The sequence below is a fragment of the Anastrepha obliqua genome, chromosome 1, assembly GCF_027943255.1.
Source record: "Anastrepha obliqua isolate idAnaObli1 chromosome 1, idAnaObli1_1.0, whole genome shotgun sequence".
Classification (NCBI taxonomy): Eukaryota; Metazoa; Arthropoda; class Insecta; order Diptera; family Tephritidae; genus Anastrepha; species Anastrepha obliqua.
This window is the reverse complement of record NC_072892.1, coordinates 18,260,006-18,275,126: the sequence shown is the minus strand read 5'-3', so window position 1 is coordinate 18,275,126 and position 15,121 is coordinate 18,260,006. Positions and strand designations below refer to the sequence as shown.

The 15,121-nt window shown below is 40.9% G+C and overlaps 1 protein-coding gene across 1 annotated transcript; it reads right to left on the bottom strand.

Annotated features, from left to right (window-relative positions):
* Positions 1 to 14,195: 14,195 nt before the first annotated feature.
* On the bottom strand, positions 14,196 to 15,121 carry LOC129241138 (uncharacterized). Its single transcript, XM_054877360.1, has 2 exons — positions 14,327 to 15,121; positions 14,196 to 14,255 (listed from the first exon to the last, which is right to left on the bottom strand). Exons 1-2 carry the CDS (start codon positions 14,975 to 14,977, stop codon positions 14,196 to 14,198), a joined length of 711 nt encoding a protein of 236 aa, XP_054733335.1. The 5' UTR covers positions 14,978 to 15,121.

Here is a 15,121-nt window from a genome sequence, read left to right as displayed (position 1 = left end):
TAATTGCATGATTTTTTTTTTTTTTTTTTGGGTTCATTATTTATACCAAATGTGAGTAATTTTGATGTATTTATGGTATAACAGAGATATGAAATTTGCCCTTTTATGGGAGGTGGGCTTTATGATTGACCATTTTTAATACCAACCTAACCATGATCGAGATGTGTACCACGTCGTCTACCATCGTGCCAACGAAAGGACGGACAGATACGGCAAAACTTTGCTGAAAATGTTCAGCAGGAATGAGTCGAGTTGCTAGTAAGATACCGTTTATTACCAAGGATGCCGACTAAAGTTCACTAAGGTGCATTTTTAACAAGGTCTCACACTTTTAGAACTCGGTCTTACTTTCTGACGAGACTAAAATCAATATTTTTGACTCCGACAGCACATCGGACGTTTGGCGTAAGAAGAATACAGAGCTTAACAAACATAACCTCAGGCTATTGTATCGTCCCCTTAGTATTAAAATAGCCTATAAATTTTTTGATGTTTTGAGAAAATGAATTTCAAACTTTTTGTCGAAAGTAGCTCTCACTCAAATCTCGTTATGTGTGTAAATATTTATTATTTTTTGTCTGACGTTTTGACCCACTTTGTGGAACTAGAATTTGACAAAATTTTGACCACATATAAAATGGACGATGGAAAATCCAAAAATTAAAAAAAAAAATAATAATAGCCTATGAGCACATAGGCTATTGTTATACTAAGGGGACGGTATGTTCGCAGCCGTTGCAGAAAACCGAGTGTTTATTGAAAGGGCAATGGTCAAAATAATAAAAAATTATTAAAATAAATTTCTCCAAAGTGCCGAGAAACATCGTATAAGCATCCGAAGCATAAAGCAGTATTCGTAGGTACAATTAAGGCTTATGTGGAATTGTCGTCATCTGATGCCCGGGGATTGAAAATTTGTAGTCTCTATTGGATACAAACAATTGTAGCTACAAAGCAAAGAGTAGTTGAAGAAAATGATACTGAGGCAAGGGCAGAAAATCACTCCAGAAGCCACACAAAAGCTGGCCAATTCAATGCCAACCTGGATCCAGACTCTTAAGGCAAAAGGGATTTAGCCCGGACACTGTTTTTAAAATTCTTTAAGAAAAATTTACCCTATATCAAATAAGCTGTTATCTGAAATACGTCAGTTTTATAAATTTGGAATATTTTTGTCAAATAAATGAGGTTCATTATTTATACTAAATTCATAACTCTACCTTTCTAGTCGAATAGGATTTAATTGTAATGTATGTATGTATGTAAATTTGAACCATCTTACGCGATTTTCATATTGCCCAGTATTATAATTCTGTGATTGTATGTCCGAAATTATAGTTGTAGTTACTCAAAATTGATTCATCTTTCGAATGGTTAAAAATAAATGCCTAAAACTAACCGAGATTAAACCATTTGCGGTTGCAAATATTCCCGTGAGTCATACAGAGAACGTCTAAAGCAATAGGAATCTAATTGAAGCCAATTTCGAAGCTTTTCGTGAATTTTAAGAAATCCTTCAATGCATTGAAACGAAGGGCAATATTATTATGATTGACTGTTTGTGCACTGCGACCTGAAAAGTAGGCTTAATTTCTATCAGGAGGTTTGGATCTATAGCCCCATTTCCCAGGTAATTTAGTGTGTGTCGTGCCACTGCTGGGCATATAATATGTTCTGCTGTTTCTTGTGCCTCTTTGCAGACTCTACACGAATCATTTTCTACCACACCTATCTTTTTCATGTGATAATTAAGTTTACAGTAACCTGTTAGTAGTTCAGTGTAAAGTTTTATGTCCTTTCTGCTTAGGTTAAGGACTGCTTCTGCCCTTATCCCTTCTGGATCTGATTGATCCGCATACCCGATTGGGCTCTCCAGTAGTCGATTAGGCCTCGTTGTTCCTGCTCACGCAGAAAGGCACTTCTGAAGCTATTATTTACCCTGGAGAAAGGTTCAGGACCTATGAAGGGAATGTTTGCCCCCTTTTTCGCTAAAGTGTCCGCAATTTCATTCCCTTCGTGCCCCTCATGTCCCGGAACCCACAGCAAGGTAACAAAGTTTTTTAATGCTAGGGTGTTGAGGATTTTAAAGCTTTCCCAGACCAACCTTGATTGGAATGAGTAGCTATCCAGCGATTTTAGGACTGGTTGACTGTCAGAGTGATGTTAATGTTGGCACCGCGCGTGCCTCTCCGTAGACATTCTCTGGCACACAGCTCTAAGGCGTGGACCTCCGCCTAGAAAATGGAATTGGTTTTTCCCATTGCTATTGCTTTTTTGAAATGTGGTTCGACAATTCTAGTCCCGGCATACCGTCTTCCATTTTGGACCCATCAGTAAACCACACCTGTGCGCCCTGTTTTAGGAATATTTCATTGTTTCCCCACGCTGAACGGTCGCTAATGATCACTTTGAATTTCTTGGAGAATTCTAGTTTCCTGTCCATCTTGTCGTGGACTGTTAGGCACGGAGAGTTGAACCCCAAATTCTTACATGTCCTGTAAGATTGCCTTCTTTGAGATGAAATAGATGAGGAAGCCTTAGAGCTGCACTGACTGCCGACACAGTTTCAAAGATTGTTGTTCTATTCCTGAGCATATTGAGAACTTACGTTATACCTAACCATATCTTCCTTAATAGAGCTGAAAGAAGCATTGTCGAATGCCCCCGTAATGTCAACCGATGTACAGAGGGCAATTCCCTTACCACCCAACGCCTTCTCGATCTTGGTCGTAAGGCTATGTATGGCAGTTTCAGTCGACTTGCCTGACTGGTAAGCGTAGTATTTAACATGGAGATGCGAATCCCTGAGATAAGCGTCTCTAACATATTAATCAATTATTTTTTCCCTAGCTTTGAGCAGGAAACAAGTTAAGTTTAGGGTCGAAAGGCTGCTTTCTGCTTGCCTGCTTTCTGAATGAAAGCTACCCTGGCTTTAATCCAAATTTTGGGCACTATGCCTAATTCCAGGCTTATCCAGAAAATATTTGTCAAAACCGGTGCATACAAAGGGCAATATGGGCAGCATATGATTAGTATCATAGGAGCAATGTACAAATACTAGCAATACTACACAACGGTATAAGCAGCGAAGCTTTCACCACAAAAGCTGGAGGGAAACAAGGATGCCCTCTCACGCCACTTCTCTTCGCAGCCGTTCTCATTGATGTAATGATCAAACTGACCTTGCAAAAAGAGGTTGTCTGTAAAGTCGGTTTACTGACGATAGTTTAACGTGATAACGTCATAAGAAAATACTGATTGAATGGTTGCATTTTTCAAAAGAAAATTTTAATTTTATTTGTTTGATAGATATTTTGTATGGATATAGAGAATGAGTTAACATTAACATAACATAACATAACATAACATAACATAACATAACATACCATAACATAACATAACATAACACAATATAATATAACATAACATAACCACAATATAACATAACATAACATAACATAACATAACACAATATAACATAACATAACATAACATAACATAACATAACATAACATAACATAACATAACATAACATAACATAACATAACATAACATAACATAACATAACATAACATAACATAACATAACATAACATAACATAACATAACATAACATAACATAACATAACATAACATAACATAACATAACATAACATAACATAACATAACATAACATAACATAACATAACATAACATAACATAACATAACATAGCATAACATAACATAACATAACATAACATAACATAACATAACATAACATAACATAACATAACATAACATAACATAACATATCATAACATAACATAACATAACATAACATAACATAACATAACATAACATAACATAACATAACATAACATAACATAACATAACATAACATAACATAACATAACATAACATAACAGAACATAACGTAACATAACATAACAGAACATAACATAACATAACATAACATAACATAACATAACATAACATAACATGCTGTTCCAGCAAGGTAACGACGCATGAGCAAGATAACGACGCATTTTTTGGTGCGTGCAGCCGGCTACATAGAATTATAAGACGTTATCACGTCAAAAAATAATAATAACATTAAAACAACAGGTATTATTAACAAACTTGGTTTTATTTTAAATTCTTCAAGTAAATCAAATTAATAATAATCAATAAGAAGGCATATGCAAATACAAATACGTGAATTTATATATGTACATATGCGCATATACATACACATATACGCTCACTTAAGTAGGACAGAGCAAGATGTCGAACGTTGCCGTTCGTTTGCTTTGTTTGCTTTGTCGTTCGCTCCGCGCTTTCGCTTGCAGTTCATTCAAGGTAACGGCAATGAGCAAGGTAACGACAAATGAGCAAGGTAACGGCGATGAGCAAGGTAACACTAATGAGCAAGGTAACGACACATTTTTTCGTGCGTGCAGCCTGTTAAATCGAATTATAAGACGTTATCACGTCAAAAACAGGCATCATTTGGAACTTCTACAGACAACTTGAAAACTTGAACTTTGCCATATATTTACTCTCCCAAAAATACAAAGACTTACAGGCGGAGGCGAACCTAGTGGTCACGCTAGCACGAGATGTCGGATTAGAGATTAGCATAGCAAAGACCAGGGCTATTAGAATCAACCAGTCCAACCGTAACCAGATAATGATCGAGGGTAATGCAGTGGAATATGTTGATAGTTTCTGCTACCTCGGGTGCACAATAACAACAGAAGGCGGAGTCGAGAAAGATGCCAAAAATAGGTTGAGTAAAGCCAGAACATCATTCAAACGACTTAATCCTGTGTGGACAATCTCAAAAATCTCCAGAAAAACTAAGCTACACATATTTACGCATGTTAGGTTAGGTTAGGTTGATATGGTTGCCCAGGGAATGGGCACACTTGGACGAAGAAGAATTCGTCCTTTGTGATGCCATTGTGTAGGGGTGAAGCGGGAGAGAAAGACCGATGGGATACAGGGAGAGAGCGGGGAGAGGTGGTGCTGGGATAGTTGGGGAGCGTGCGGATTACGAACGATGACTATGTTTGCGTCAACCGCTTTATGCTGCTGATGAAATTCATCAGATTTTTAATGTCAGCGCCAGCTATATCAGCAGGCGTGACAAAGAAGTAGGAGCCAAGATGCCTAGATCTTAGCCCCGCCAGAGCAGGGCAGCTAAGGAGAAGGTGCTGAGATGATTCCACCTCATCCTCCATACATCCAGGCAAAACGGACTCGAGGTGATTCCAAGTCTCACAGCATGCATTCCTCGCGCATTGTGTCCTGTGAGAAAACCAACGAGATTTGAGAGCTGATATTTTGTCAGCCTCAGAAGCTCGCCCGAGCGCCTCCGATCCACCCGTGGCCAGAAGGATTTCGCGACCTTACACGTTTGTGTACTTGCCCAGCGCTCGCTGAGTTGGTGCGATGCCCATCTTTCCAGGAGCAGACCGCAGGTAGTCAGGGGGATCCCAATTTTCTCCCTTCGCGGGGAAATCACCTCGCATGTCCCTTGTCTGGCCAGCTCATCCGCCTCACAGTTTCCAGCAATGTCGCTGTGACCAGGAACCCAGATGAGGCTGATGTTAAAGAATTCGGACGCAGTCGAAAGTGAGGTCAAGCATTCCTTGACCAATTCCGAATGCACCGTCGTAGACCCGAGGGCCCTTATTGCCGCTTGGCTGTCGGAGTAAATATTTACTTTCTTGACCGTTAATACGCATTTGAGCAGCCAATCGGCTGCCTCCTTGATTGCGGCTACCTCTGCCTGGAACACACTGCAGTGGTCCGGTAGCCTGAATTTGAGTCTGATGGGGAGCTCCTCGCAAAAGACTCCTCCGCCAACCTTACCTTCCAACTTCGATCCATCCGTGAACAAGTTCACCAGGCCCTGTCCCCAAGTGTAGCCCTCCCTCCACTCTTTCCTTGACGGAATACGAGTAGAGAAGGTTCCGGTTGGACTAAACGAGGGTATACACTGATCCGTTGACAGAGGGATGAACTCGAAGTTTTTGAGAATGCTTGAGTGCCCGTAAGTGAGGTTAAGCTTATAGCTCCAGCCCCTCAGTCTGATTGCAGTACGCGAGGCGGCAATTCTGCCTGCGATGTCTACGGGTACCACATTTAACATTGCGTTGAGCGCCAGAGTAGGAGTCGTTCGAAGCGCCCCACTGATTCCAATGAGTTATTTACGCATGTGTAAAATCCAACTTATTGTACATAAATGTATGGCAGTGAAACTTAACTAATATCGAATAAAATTTAAATACCTAAAAATCATATACAGAATATTCTGGCCAAACACAGAAAGATATAAAAAACTCTGGAACTTAGCCAATGAAGAGCCCATAATTAAGCAAATCAAGAGAAGAAAATGGAGATGGATAGACCACACATTAACAAGGCGTCTGACAGCATTACAAACGTGGCGCTAAAATTGCACCCTGGTCCAAAAAACACTTGAAGAAGATCAACATTTCGCGAACTTGCAGCAAACAGTAAAACGTGGGACACCGCAGAAATAAGTGCCCGGAACAGGGTCAGATGTAAAAGGCTTTAAAGGCTCCAGCTCCCATGAGGAGTGAAACAAAGTGATAAAAATACAAACATTTTTTCAGGGTAGGTAGGTGAAATGGTTGAAGTGCCAGTAGCACTAAAGCGCCGTTTTGATACCATTATGAGACCTCCAACAGGCAGTTATCTACAGCCAGCCAGAGCTATTAATGTAATGGAGAAGATTGATGAGATTTAGGTTGGCGCACTGCCCCAAGCTGTCGAAGAAAGGAGCACCAAGTGATCTTAATCGTCTAGCTGCCAAACCCGGACTTTTACAGAGAAAGTGCTCAATAGTCTCCTTCTCTGGAAGGCCAGCGCAGCTTCTGCAATGGTGGTTAAATGGTAATCCTAGCTTTTCCGCGTGTGTGTCGATCCTCCAGTGAGCGAAAATCACAGCTATGAGTCGGGAAATTGAATGGCGAGGAGTCCAAAGGACTTTTTGAGTCCTTCGTATATTGTAATGGGGTCAAACGGTTTTCGAAATAGCACATGAAGAAGTGGAGCTCCATCTTTTCTGCGCTTTCCTGAGAAATAATTTGTGCAGTTGCCCTTTAACAACTGTCAGGGGGATTCCGTTGCCCGAGTAGGAGGTCTCTGAGGCCAATTCAGTCCCCTTCCTGGCGAGCTCATTAGCAATTTCATTTCCCTCTATGCTCCTATGTGCTGGAACCCAAATTAGAGAAATGTTACCTGCAAGCCCAAGAGATTTGATATCCTTCTTACAGGAGTTTACTAGTTTCGTTCTGCACCATGGCGTCGTCAGTGCCTTGATCGCGGCTTGACTATCGGAGACAATTTTAATATCTCCCTCGTTCCCGCGTTCCCTAAGCGTTTTGTATACCTGCAAGATCGCAAAGACTTCTGCTTGAAAAACACTAGCAGTATTTGGCAGTTTAAAGGAGATAGATAAATTGGCTGATTTAGAGAAAACCCCTGCTCCGACTCCCGATTCCATCTTGGAACCATCAGTGAAGACAGAGGTGCTAGCTTCGATGCAGATTTTCCCCTCGATCCAATCCTGCCCATTTGGAAAGATTGCCCTAGCACGATCCTCAAGCTCTAATTTTCGGATAGAGAGATCTGTTCGAAGTGCGGATAAATACGGTGTTAACTGGCCGAAAATGCTACCATGTCTCTATGAAGAAAACCCTTTCAAATTTTGCTGGTAATCTGCAATATGTGAACGGGTAGTTTAATTTCGTGCATTTATTGCTAATTACTGCATATTCACATACATACATACTTTTACCATAGAACCAAAGGAAATGATGATTTTCGGTGAAAACTGAAATTTTGCCTTTCAATTTTTTCACAAACAATTTAATGTGTACTTATACATACATATGTATGTACTCATAATTTTGTTGGTAACTATTAGAAACAAGAATATTTATTTACAAAACTGTTGAATGCTCTCTCTTACAAATGCATGCATACATCAGTGCAAACGGGAAAGCACAAATCTCAAAATGACGTTTCTTTCATTTATTTATCACCAAAACAACAACGTGCCAATAAGTGGGAGAAATCTAACTGTGCACAAGTACATCCATACATTCCTACGTAAATAGCAATAGTTGAGCACTTTGATTGTTTACTAACAATAAACAATTGGCGATGGTTGCTAGTTGATTTATCCTATGTAAACGACCAATGAACTGTCGACTAAATATAGCAACTAATTCATATAAAAATATATTTGCATTCGTATAACCACGTGCAAGTTCATTGACCAATTCATTGAGTACTCGTATTTTGATTTATGCAACAGTTATAATTATGAAGAGTGCGAAAAATTCAATTCATGGCGCGAACTATGCACGCGATCCTTTCATTGGAACAGCAAGGCATGCAAGAGTTCTTGAACTATCTAAAACTATTTGCGGAAGCACAAGGACAATTTTATTGTAAGTAATATACATATACATATGTATGTCTATGTATGTATGTATGTATGTATTTTCATACGTGTATAAATGTTGTAAATGATATATACATACATTCATTGGAATGTTAAGTGGTTTGTGCTTGTGCTTGGTGCACTTATGTATGTACATATGTATGTATAGCACATAACACAAGTTTATTGCCAGCTACATAAGCGAAGCGCATTAAAATATAAAAGAGCTTTTAAGCCATATGAACTTTATGAAAAATTGTTTTTAAAATACCATAATTGGTTTTTTGTATTGACTTCTGAACCGAAAAACTTTTGTTGGCCAAAAGATGTGGACGGACACATTGGACAGAGTGGGAAACTGTGTATTTAGGTGAAATTTAAAAGCGAATGTAGTGGGTGTGGGAATAAGTTTCCGCCCTCGTAAAAGAGGCGTCGCTGCTGATACTATTTTTATGTTCGCTCTAGTAATATACCGGTGATTTGAAGGTGTATTATATGTGAGGTCCCGATCGCAGTAGTTGATATTCTATTGAAGCATAAATATCCTTTTTATGTTAGTCTCGAAAAAACAACATTTGCGGGAAGTCATGCCTCATTATTACCTTTTAAAGAAAAGTGCAGCTGAAACGTATTTACGGTAATCACGCTCCATCAAATACAACTTGTTAAGAGTGGTTTTGACGCTTCCAAATGAGCAATTTCGACGTGAGTGATAAAGATCGAACGAGCGAAGGGACCCGAAAAATTCCAAGATACTCAACTACAACAATTAGATGAAGACGCATGTTGAACCCTTGATGATATGCCTAAACAGTTGGATGTTGACACATCAACCGTCGGTAAACGTTTGCACGAGATGGGAATGATCCAGAAAGCAGATGCAACATCAATTGAAGAAAAGGGATATCGAGAGTCGTTTCGTGGCGTGGGAAATGCTTCTTGAAGGGCAGAAAAGAAAAGGTTTTCTGCATCGCATCGTCACTGGCTATGAAAAATGGATCTATTATGATCGTATAAGCGTTATAAGCGTAGAACATGTTGGAGTCTGCCCGGTGAACCAAGCCCATCAATAGCGAAAAAAAATAGTCATGCTTCAAAGGTTATGTTGTGCATCTGGTGGGATCAGAAGAGTGTCATTTATTATGAACTCCTTAAACCATCTGAAACCATCACTGGCGATCGTTATCGACTGCTGCTAACGCGTTTGAATCGAGCTCTCGAAGAAAAGCAGCCGGAATGGGTCGGCAGACATGACAAACTGATTTTGCTGCATGACGATGGCAGACCACACGTTGCTAAATCGGTCCAGAAATATTTAGAGGCACTGAATTGGGAAATCTTGCCTCACCCGCCATATTCCACAGACATTGCACTTTCGAAGTCCTATCTGTTCCGATCAATGCAGCCAGCCCTTATTGGAGAGCGATTCACTTCTTACGAGAGAGTCGCAATCTGGCTCAATGAATGGCTGAAGTCAAAAGAACTCGAATTTTTCGTCGGAGGAATCCGCATGCCGCCTGACAGATGGAGTAAAGTTGTTGCTTCTAATGGCACATGCTTCACATAATTTCATGTGTTATTTTTTTTTTTGGTGGGTGAGGTAAGGTTCAAACTGCATTCGAACTTACTGTGTTGAGTGGTGTAAACAATCCCTCTTCCTCTTCTGGGGAAACTCTCTTCCCTCTGGGGAAACTCTCTTCCCGGAACTGGAAGCAATTAACTATATGCACTACAACAAAAAACACATGGCCGTCGTACAAAATCCAAAGGACGAATCACCCGTTAGGATGCTCTCGCTCAAAACAATTGCAACCCTTACAGGTTATTGGAAGGTAGGGGATCATGCAGCCAGACTCAACCTCCCTTTCAATCCCATCTGCAGAAGCTGTCAAGCGGGAGGGGTGAAGGAAAGTTTTTTCCACTACTTATGGGAATGTCCAGGGCTAGCTAGGGCCCGACTTCGCTCTTTCAGTAAGCTTTTCTTACAGCAAATTAATGAGATCTCAGACATCGAGATAAAGAATTTGCTGCTATACTTGAATCTCACAGGATGGATCTGACTTATAAACGAAAAAAAAAAAACAAGACGTCATCACAGAAGAACAGTGGTAGTAACACCGTGCTGGTCGCTAATTAGGATTATTTCAGTAGAAATACTCAACCACTTCAACACAATCAACAATATATTTAATGCCGCTATTATTTGTGTTTTTTTTTTTATAAATTAATTTTAATTATAAATTATAATTTTTTTGTTTTTATGCCGATGATTTAAAAGTATTTTCCAAAATTTCAAAACGAGATGACGCACTTCAGCTTCAAAATGGCATTGCCGAACTGGAACTATTCTGTGTTAATTTTCCGCTTTCTTTAAACATCAAAAAGAACTTTAAAGTCACATATTCGAAAACTCTCAATGGCTTGCCGGCGTCTTACAACATTTCTCATTCTTCGTTGCAAAGTTTGAAGAAAATTAAAGATCTTGGACTTATTTTTTCGAGTGACTTTTTATTTAGGGGACAGATACCTGAAAATTTTCGAAAAAAAATTTTTTTTTTATTTAAAGTTAATATAATCCTTTAAGAATATGTCAAGAATTTTTAGAGCGTAAATTTTAGTATGTCTTATATTATATTTAGATCATCAACCGTGTCGACTCTATTCTTTGCGTTCGAGAGCTGGGAGGGGTATAGTTACGTTGCCGACTTTAGACGCGTTTTTCTCAAAACTATATTTTTCGAATTGGCCGATTTCCCTGAAGTTTTGCACACATCTTTTTTATGATATTACTTTCTATGTGAATTGAAAGTTTTTGAAAATTTTTCGAAAAAATAATTTTTTCGAAGCAAAGGTTAGGTTAGGTTAGCCTGGTTGGCAATAAGCCGCGCATAGACCTTTTGGTCCCTAGCGATACCAGATGGAGACCGACCTCTATGAATACCTGAAGTAGACATCATGTAGGATGTCAGCGCTTTTAGCGAATCTAAGTAGGGCTGGGAGCTCCGCTTTAGAGATGTCTTCCAGACCCTCAAACAGTGGGGCTCCCAGGCATTTTAGTCGCGTTTTTAGTAATGCCGGACAAGCGCACAGAAGGTGTTCTAAAGTCTCCTCAACATCCTCTCTGCATTTCCTGCATTTGTCCGTGTTAGCAATCCCTATCTTGTACGCATATGCAGCCAGTAGATTGTGGCCTGTTAGCATACCTATGATAGTTCTGCATTCCTTTCGCGAGAGCGTAAGTACGAATGGAGTCAGTTTTTTGTCGTTAGTTCTACACATGACTTTTGCTGTTTTACATGTGGTCAAGTTAGTCCACCTAGCTTCCACTTGCCTTTTCATGTGGTCGTCCATTTCGTTGTATATTGTGTTTAGCGGTTTTGGTATGTCGTTTTCTTGATCAAATGGTAGCCTCACAGCACTTTTTGCTATCTCATCTACTATTTCGTTCCCCATAATGCCTTTGTGACCAGGTATCCAGTAGATATGCAGCCTATTGTTTCCGGCTAGCCTTTCTATGGCCTCCCTGCTCCGTCGAACATTTTTGGACTTAATACAATATGAGCTTATTGCTCTTATTGCTGCTTGACTATCCACGTATATATTAATTGTTGAGTTCTTTCTTGTTCTAGAGTAGGCTAGCTCCGCGGCCTTCCCCACAGCAAAAACTTCCGCTTGGAAAATACTGCTGTGGTCTGGCAGCTTGATAGGCTGCCTTATTCTTAGTTTTGAGCAGTAAATACCTGCTCCCACTCCGTCTGGAGTTTTCGAGCCGTCTGTATAGATGTGAAAAGTTCTATGGCCAGGCTTCATGCCTTTGTGCCATCCCTCCTCTTCAATTGTAGTGCGAAACCTTCTCTCCCAATTAAAGTACGGAGTCATATAGTCCGTACCACCTGAGCTCCACTTACCTATTGAGCTGTGACCAAAGGTTCTGCAGGTGAATACCCCCGCAGCCATTAGCCTCCTCGCGGATTTCGCTGCCAGGTTTTCCGCCATGAGGTCAATAGGTGGCATGCTGAGTATCTTCTCCAGTGCCGCCGTTGGGGTGGTCCTCATCGCTCCTGTTATGCACAGAGCAGCGAGGCGTTGAATCCTTTCTAGCGGCATTAAGTAAGTGAGTTTTTTTGTCGCAGTCCACCATACTAAGGTTCCATACAGCAATATCGGTCTGACTACTGCTGTGTAGCACCAATGCATCAGAGAGGGTGATAGACCCCAAGTAACGCCCAGCATTCTTTTACATGCGTACAATGCATTACTGGCCTTCTTCACCCTCTCCTCAACGTTGTGCTTCCACAGCAATTTGCTGTCCAGTATTACTCCGAGGTACCTCGCATAGTCTTTGAGAAGTAGTTCGTTATTGCCCAGCTTCAGTAGGTTCCACGCCGGAACTTTGTACTTCCTGGTAAAAAGTACCATGTCCGTTTTTCCGGCGTTTATCCCTAGCCCTGCGCGGGATGTCCATTGGTGTATCGTTTTGAGAGTGTTGTTCATCACATTACTGATGGTGTCCAGGTACTTTCCCGTAACTACTATACCTATGTCATCGGCATAAGCCACTAGTTTAGGTGCCCCTCCGTCAAGTTTCTTAAGAATTTCATTTGCTACAAGTAACCATAATAGCGGTGATAGTACCCCACCTTGCGGAGTACCTCTACATGCATATTTGGTGACGCTCGCATCGTTCCACTCCGCTTTTATCTTTCTGCTAGCTAATAGCTGCCTTATCCATAGATAAACCGCGGGTTGCACATTAAGAGACTCAATGCTGTTTAAAATAGCATCTTTTGTCAGGTTGTTAAAGGCTCCTGATATATCTAGAAATACTCCTAGAGCATACTCCTTATATTCTAACGCCTTTTCTATGTTTAGTATAAGTGAGTGAAGTGCAGTTTCAGTGGATCTGCTTTTAGTGTAGGCATGCTGCGCCTTGGATAATTCGTCCGGCGCAATTGTGTCTCTAATGTATGTGTCTAGAATCTTCTCTAACGTTTTCAGGAGAAATGAGGTCAGACTAATGGGCCTGTACTCCTTTGAGTAAAGAGGGTTGCTTTTTCCCGCTTTTGGAATAAACACAACCCTCGCCTCTCTCCACAATACAGGAACGTAGCTGAACCTCAGGCATCCCCTGAATATCGTTCTTAACCATGGTACCACAAGATGGCTTACCTTTTGGAGCATGGCCGGGAAGATTCCATCCAGTCCTGGCGATTTGTATGGGTCGAAACTTTGTATAGCCCATTCTATTTTGTTGTTTGTAATTACGTTCGTCGGGATTTCGTGCACAATATCTCCTCTAGGTTCGAGATCTGCAGTGTCCGCACACCCTGGAAAGTGTGTACTGACTAGGTCTTCTAGAGAGTCCTCACAGCTGTCAGCCCACTCCCCGTTAGTTTTTCGTATTGTTCTTGGCATAGACGGATTCTTGGATAACAGTTTCCTAAGTCTAGCCACATCGTTAGTGCCTTCCACACTGCTACAGAAGTCTTTCCAAGATTCTCTCTTGGCTTTACGTATCTCTTTCTTGTATACTTTTAGCAGATCCTTATACTCTTTCCAACAGAACTCATCGTCAGCCACTTTTGCTAACCTATAGAATTCATGTACCCTACGCCTTTGTGCTCCTAATTCCCTGTTCCACCAAGGAGGCTTCACCTTGCGTCTATTACGTGTTGGAGGGCAGGATCTTTTAAAGGCTTTAACAAGCGTAGTTGTAAACAATTCAACCCCTTTCTCAAGCGCGATGTTTGTCTTGTATTTCCGGGGTATTATTGGTGTTTTTGATAGTATATCCCTATACAGGTCCCAATTCGTATTCTTAGGATTTCTAAAGGATGTAAGCTTGTTTTTTAAGCGAAATATCACCTGAAAGCTTATGTATCTGTGATCAGAGAATGAGGGCCTACTCAATACTTCCCATTCCTGAACCATAACATGCCTGCTTGTGTAGAGTGTTAAATCGAGTACATTCTTCGAGGTTGGTCCCACATATGTTGGTTCCTCACCTCTATTAGCTATTTCTAGACTACTTTGAAGAATATAGGTAAATAGTGACTCACCTCGGTCGTTTATGTCTGCACTTCCCCAGACCGTGTGATGTGCGTTTGCGTCCGTTCCTACCACCAGAGCATGCTTCTTTCTGGCAGCTGTTTCTACCAGCTTCCGAAGTTCCGCTTGTGGTGCTTCCTCATCATGTGGCATATAGCAGGACCCAAAGAATAGCGTCTCATCCTTGCAGCCCTCCAGCGCCACCACTGTCAGATCGTCTGAAGAGAGATTATGATCAATATAAGAACATATACTTTTTTTGACCAATATCGCTGTTCTTACCTTATTTTTTACAATCGGGATGTATGTGTTGTAGTTTTGTGACTTTAGACCGGAGACTATGTTGCCCGACGCTATCCATGGTTCCTGGACTAGAGCCACATCGTAGCCGACTCCCTCTATGTTGAGCAGGAGCTCGGCTGAGGCGTTTTTACTTTTGTGGAGGTTTATCTGAAGGACTTTCAGCATCTAGCCTCAGTACCTCCTCGGGGTTGGATACTACCTCCAAGTCGCCCTTCTCCACTTCCTGTATATTGAGGGAGGCTTCCAGGATCTCTTCTATGCCGAGATCCTTTTCCACCTCCCCCGCAGCGAGCGTGTTGTGATTGTCGT

Coding starts and splice junctions, on each gene's coding strand:
- LOC129241138 (XM_054877360.1), bottom strand. CDS start 14,977: ATGCTGAAAGTCCTTCAGATAAACCTCCACAAAAGTAAAAACGCCTCA. Junction 14,256..14,326: donor ACAGATACATAAGCTTTCAG/GTGATATTTCGC, acceptor GGACCTGTATAG/GGATATACTATCAAAAACAC.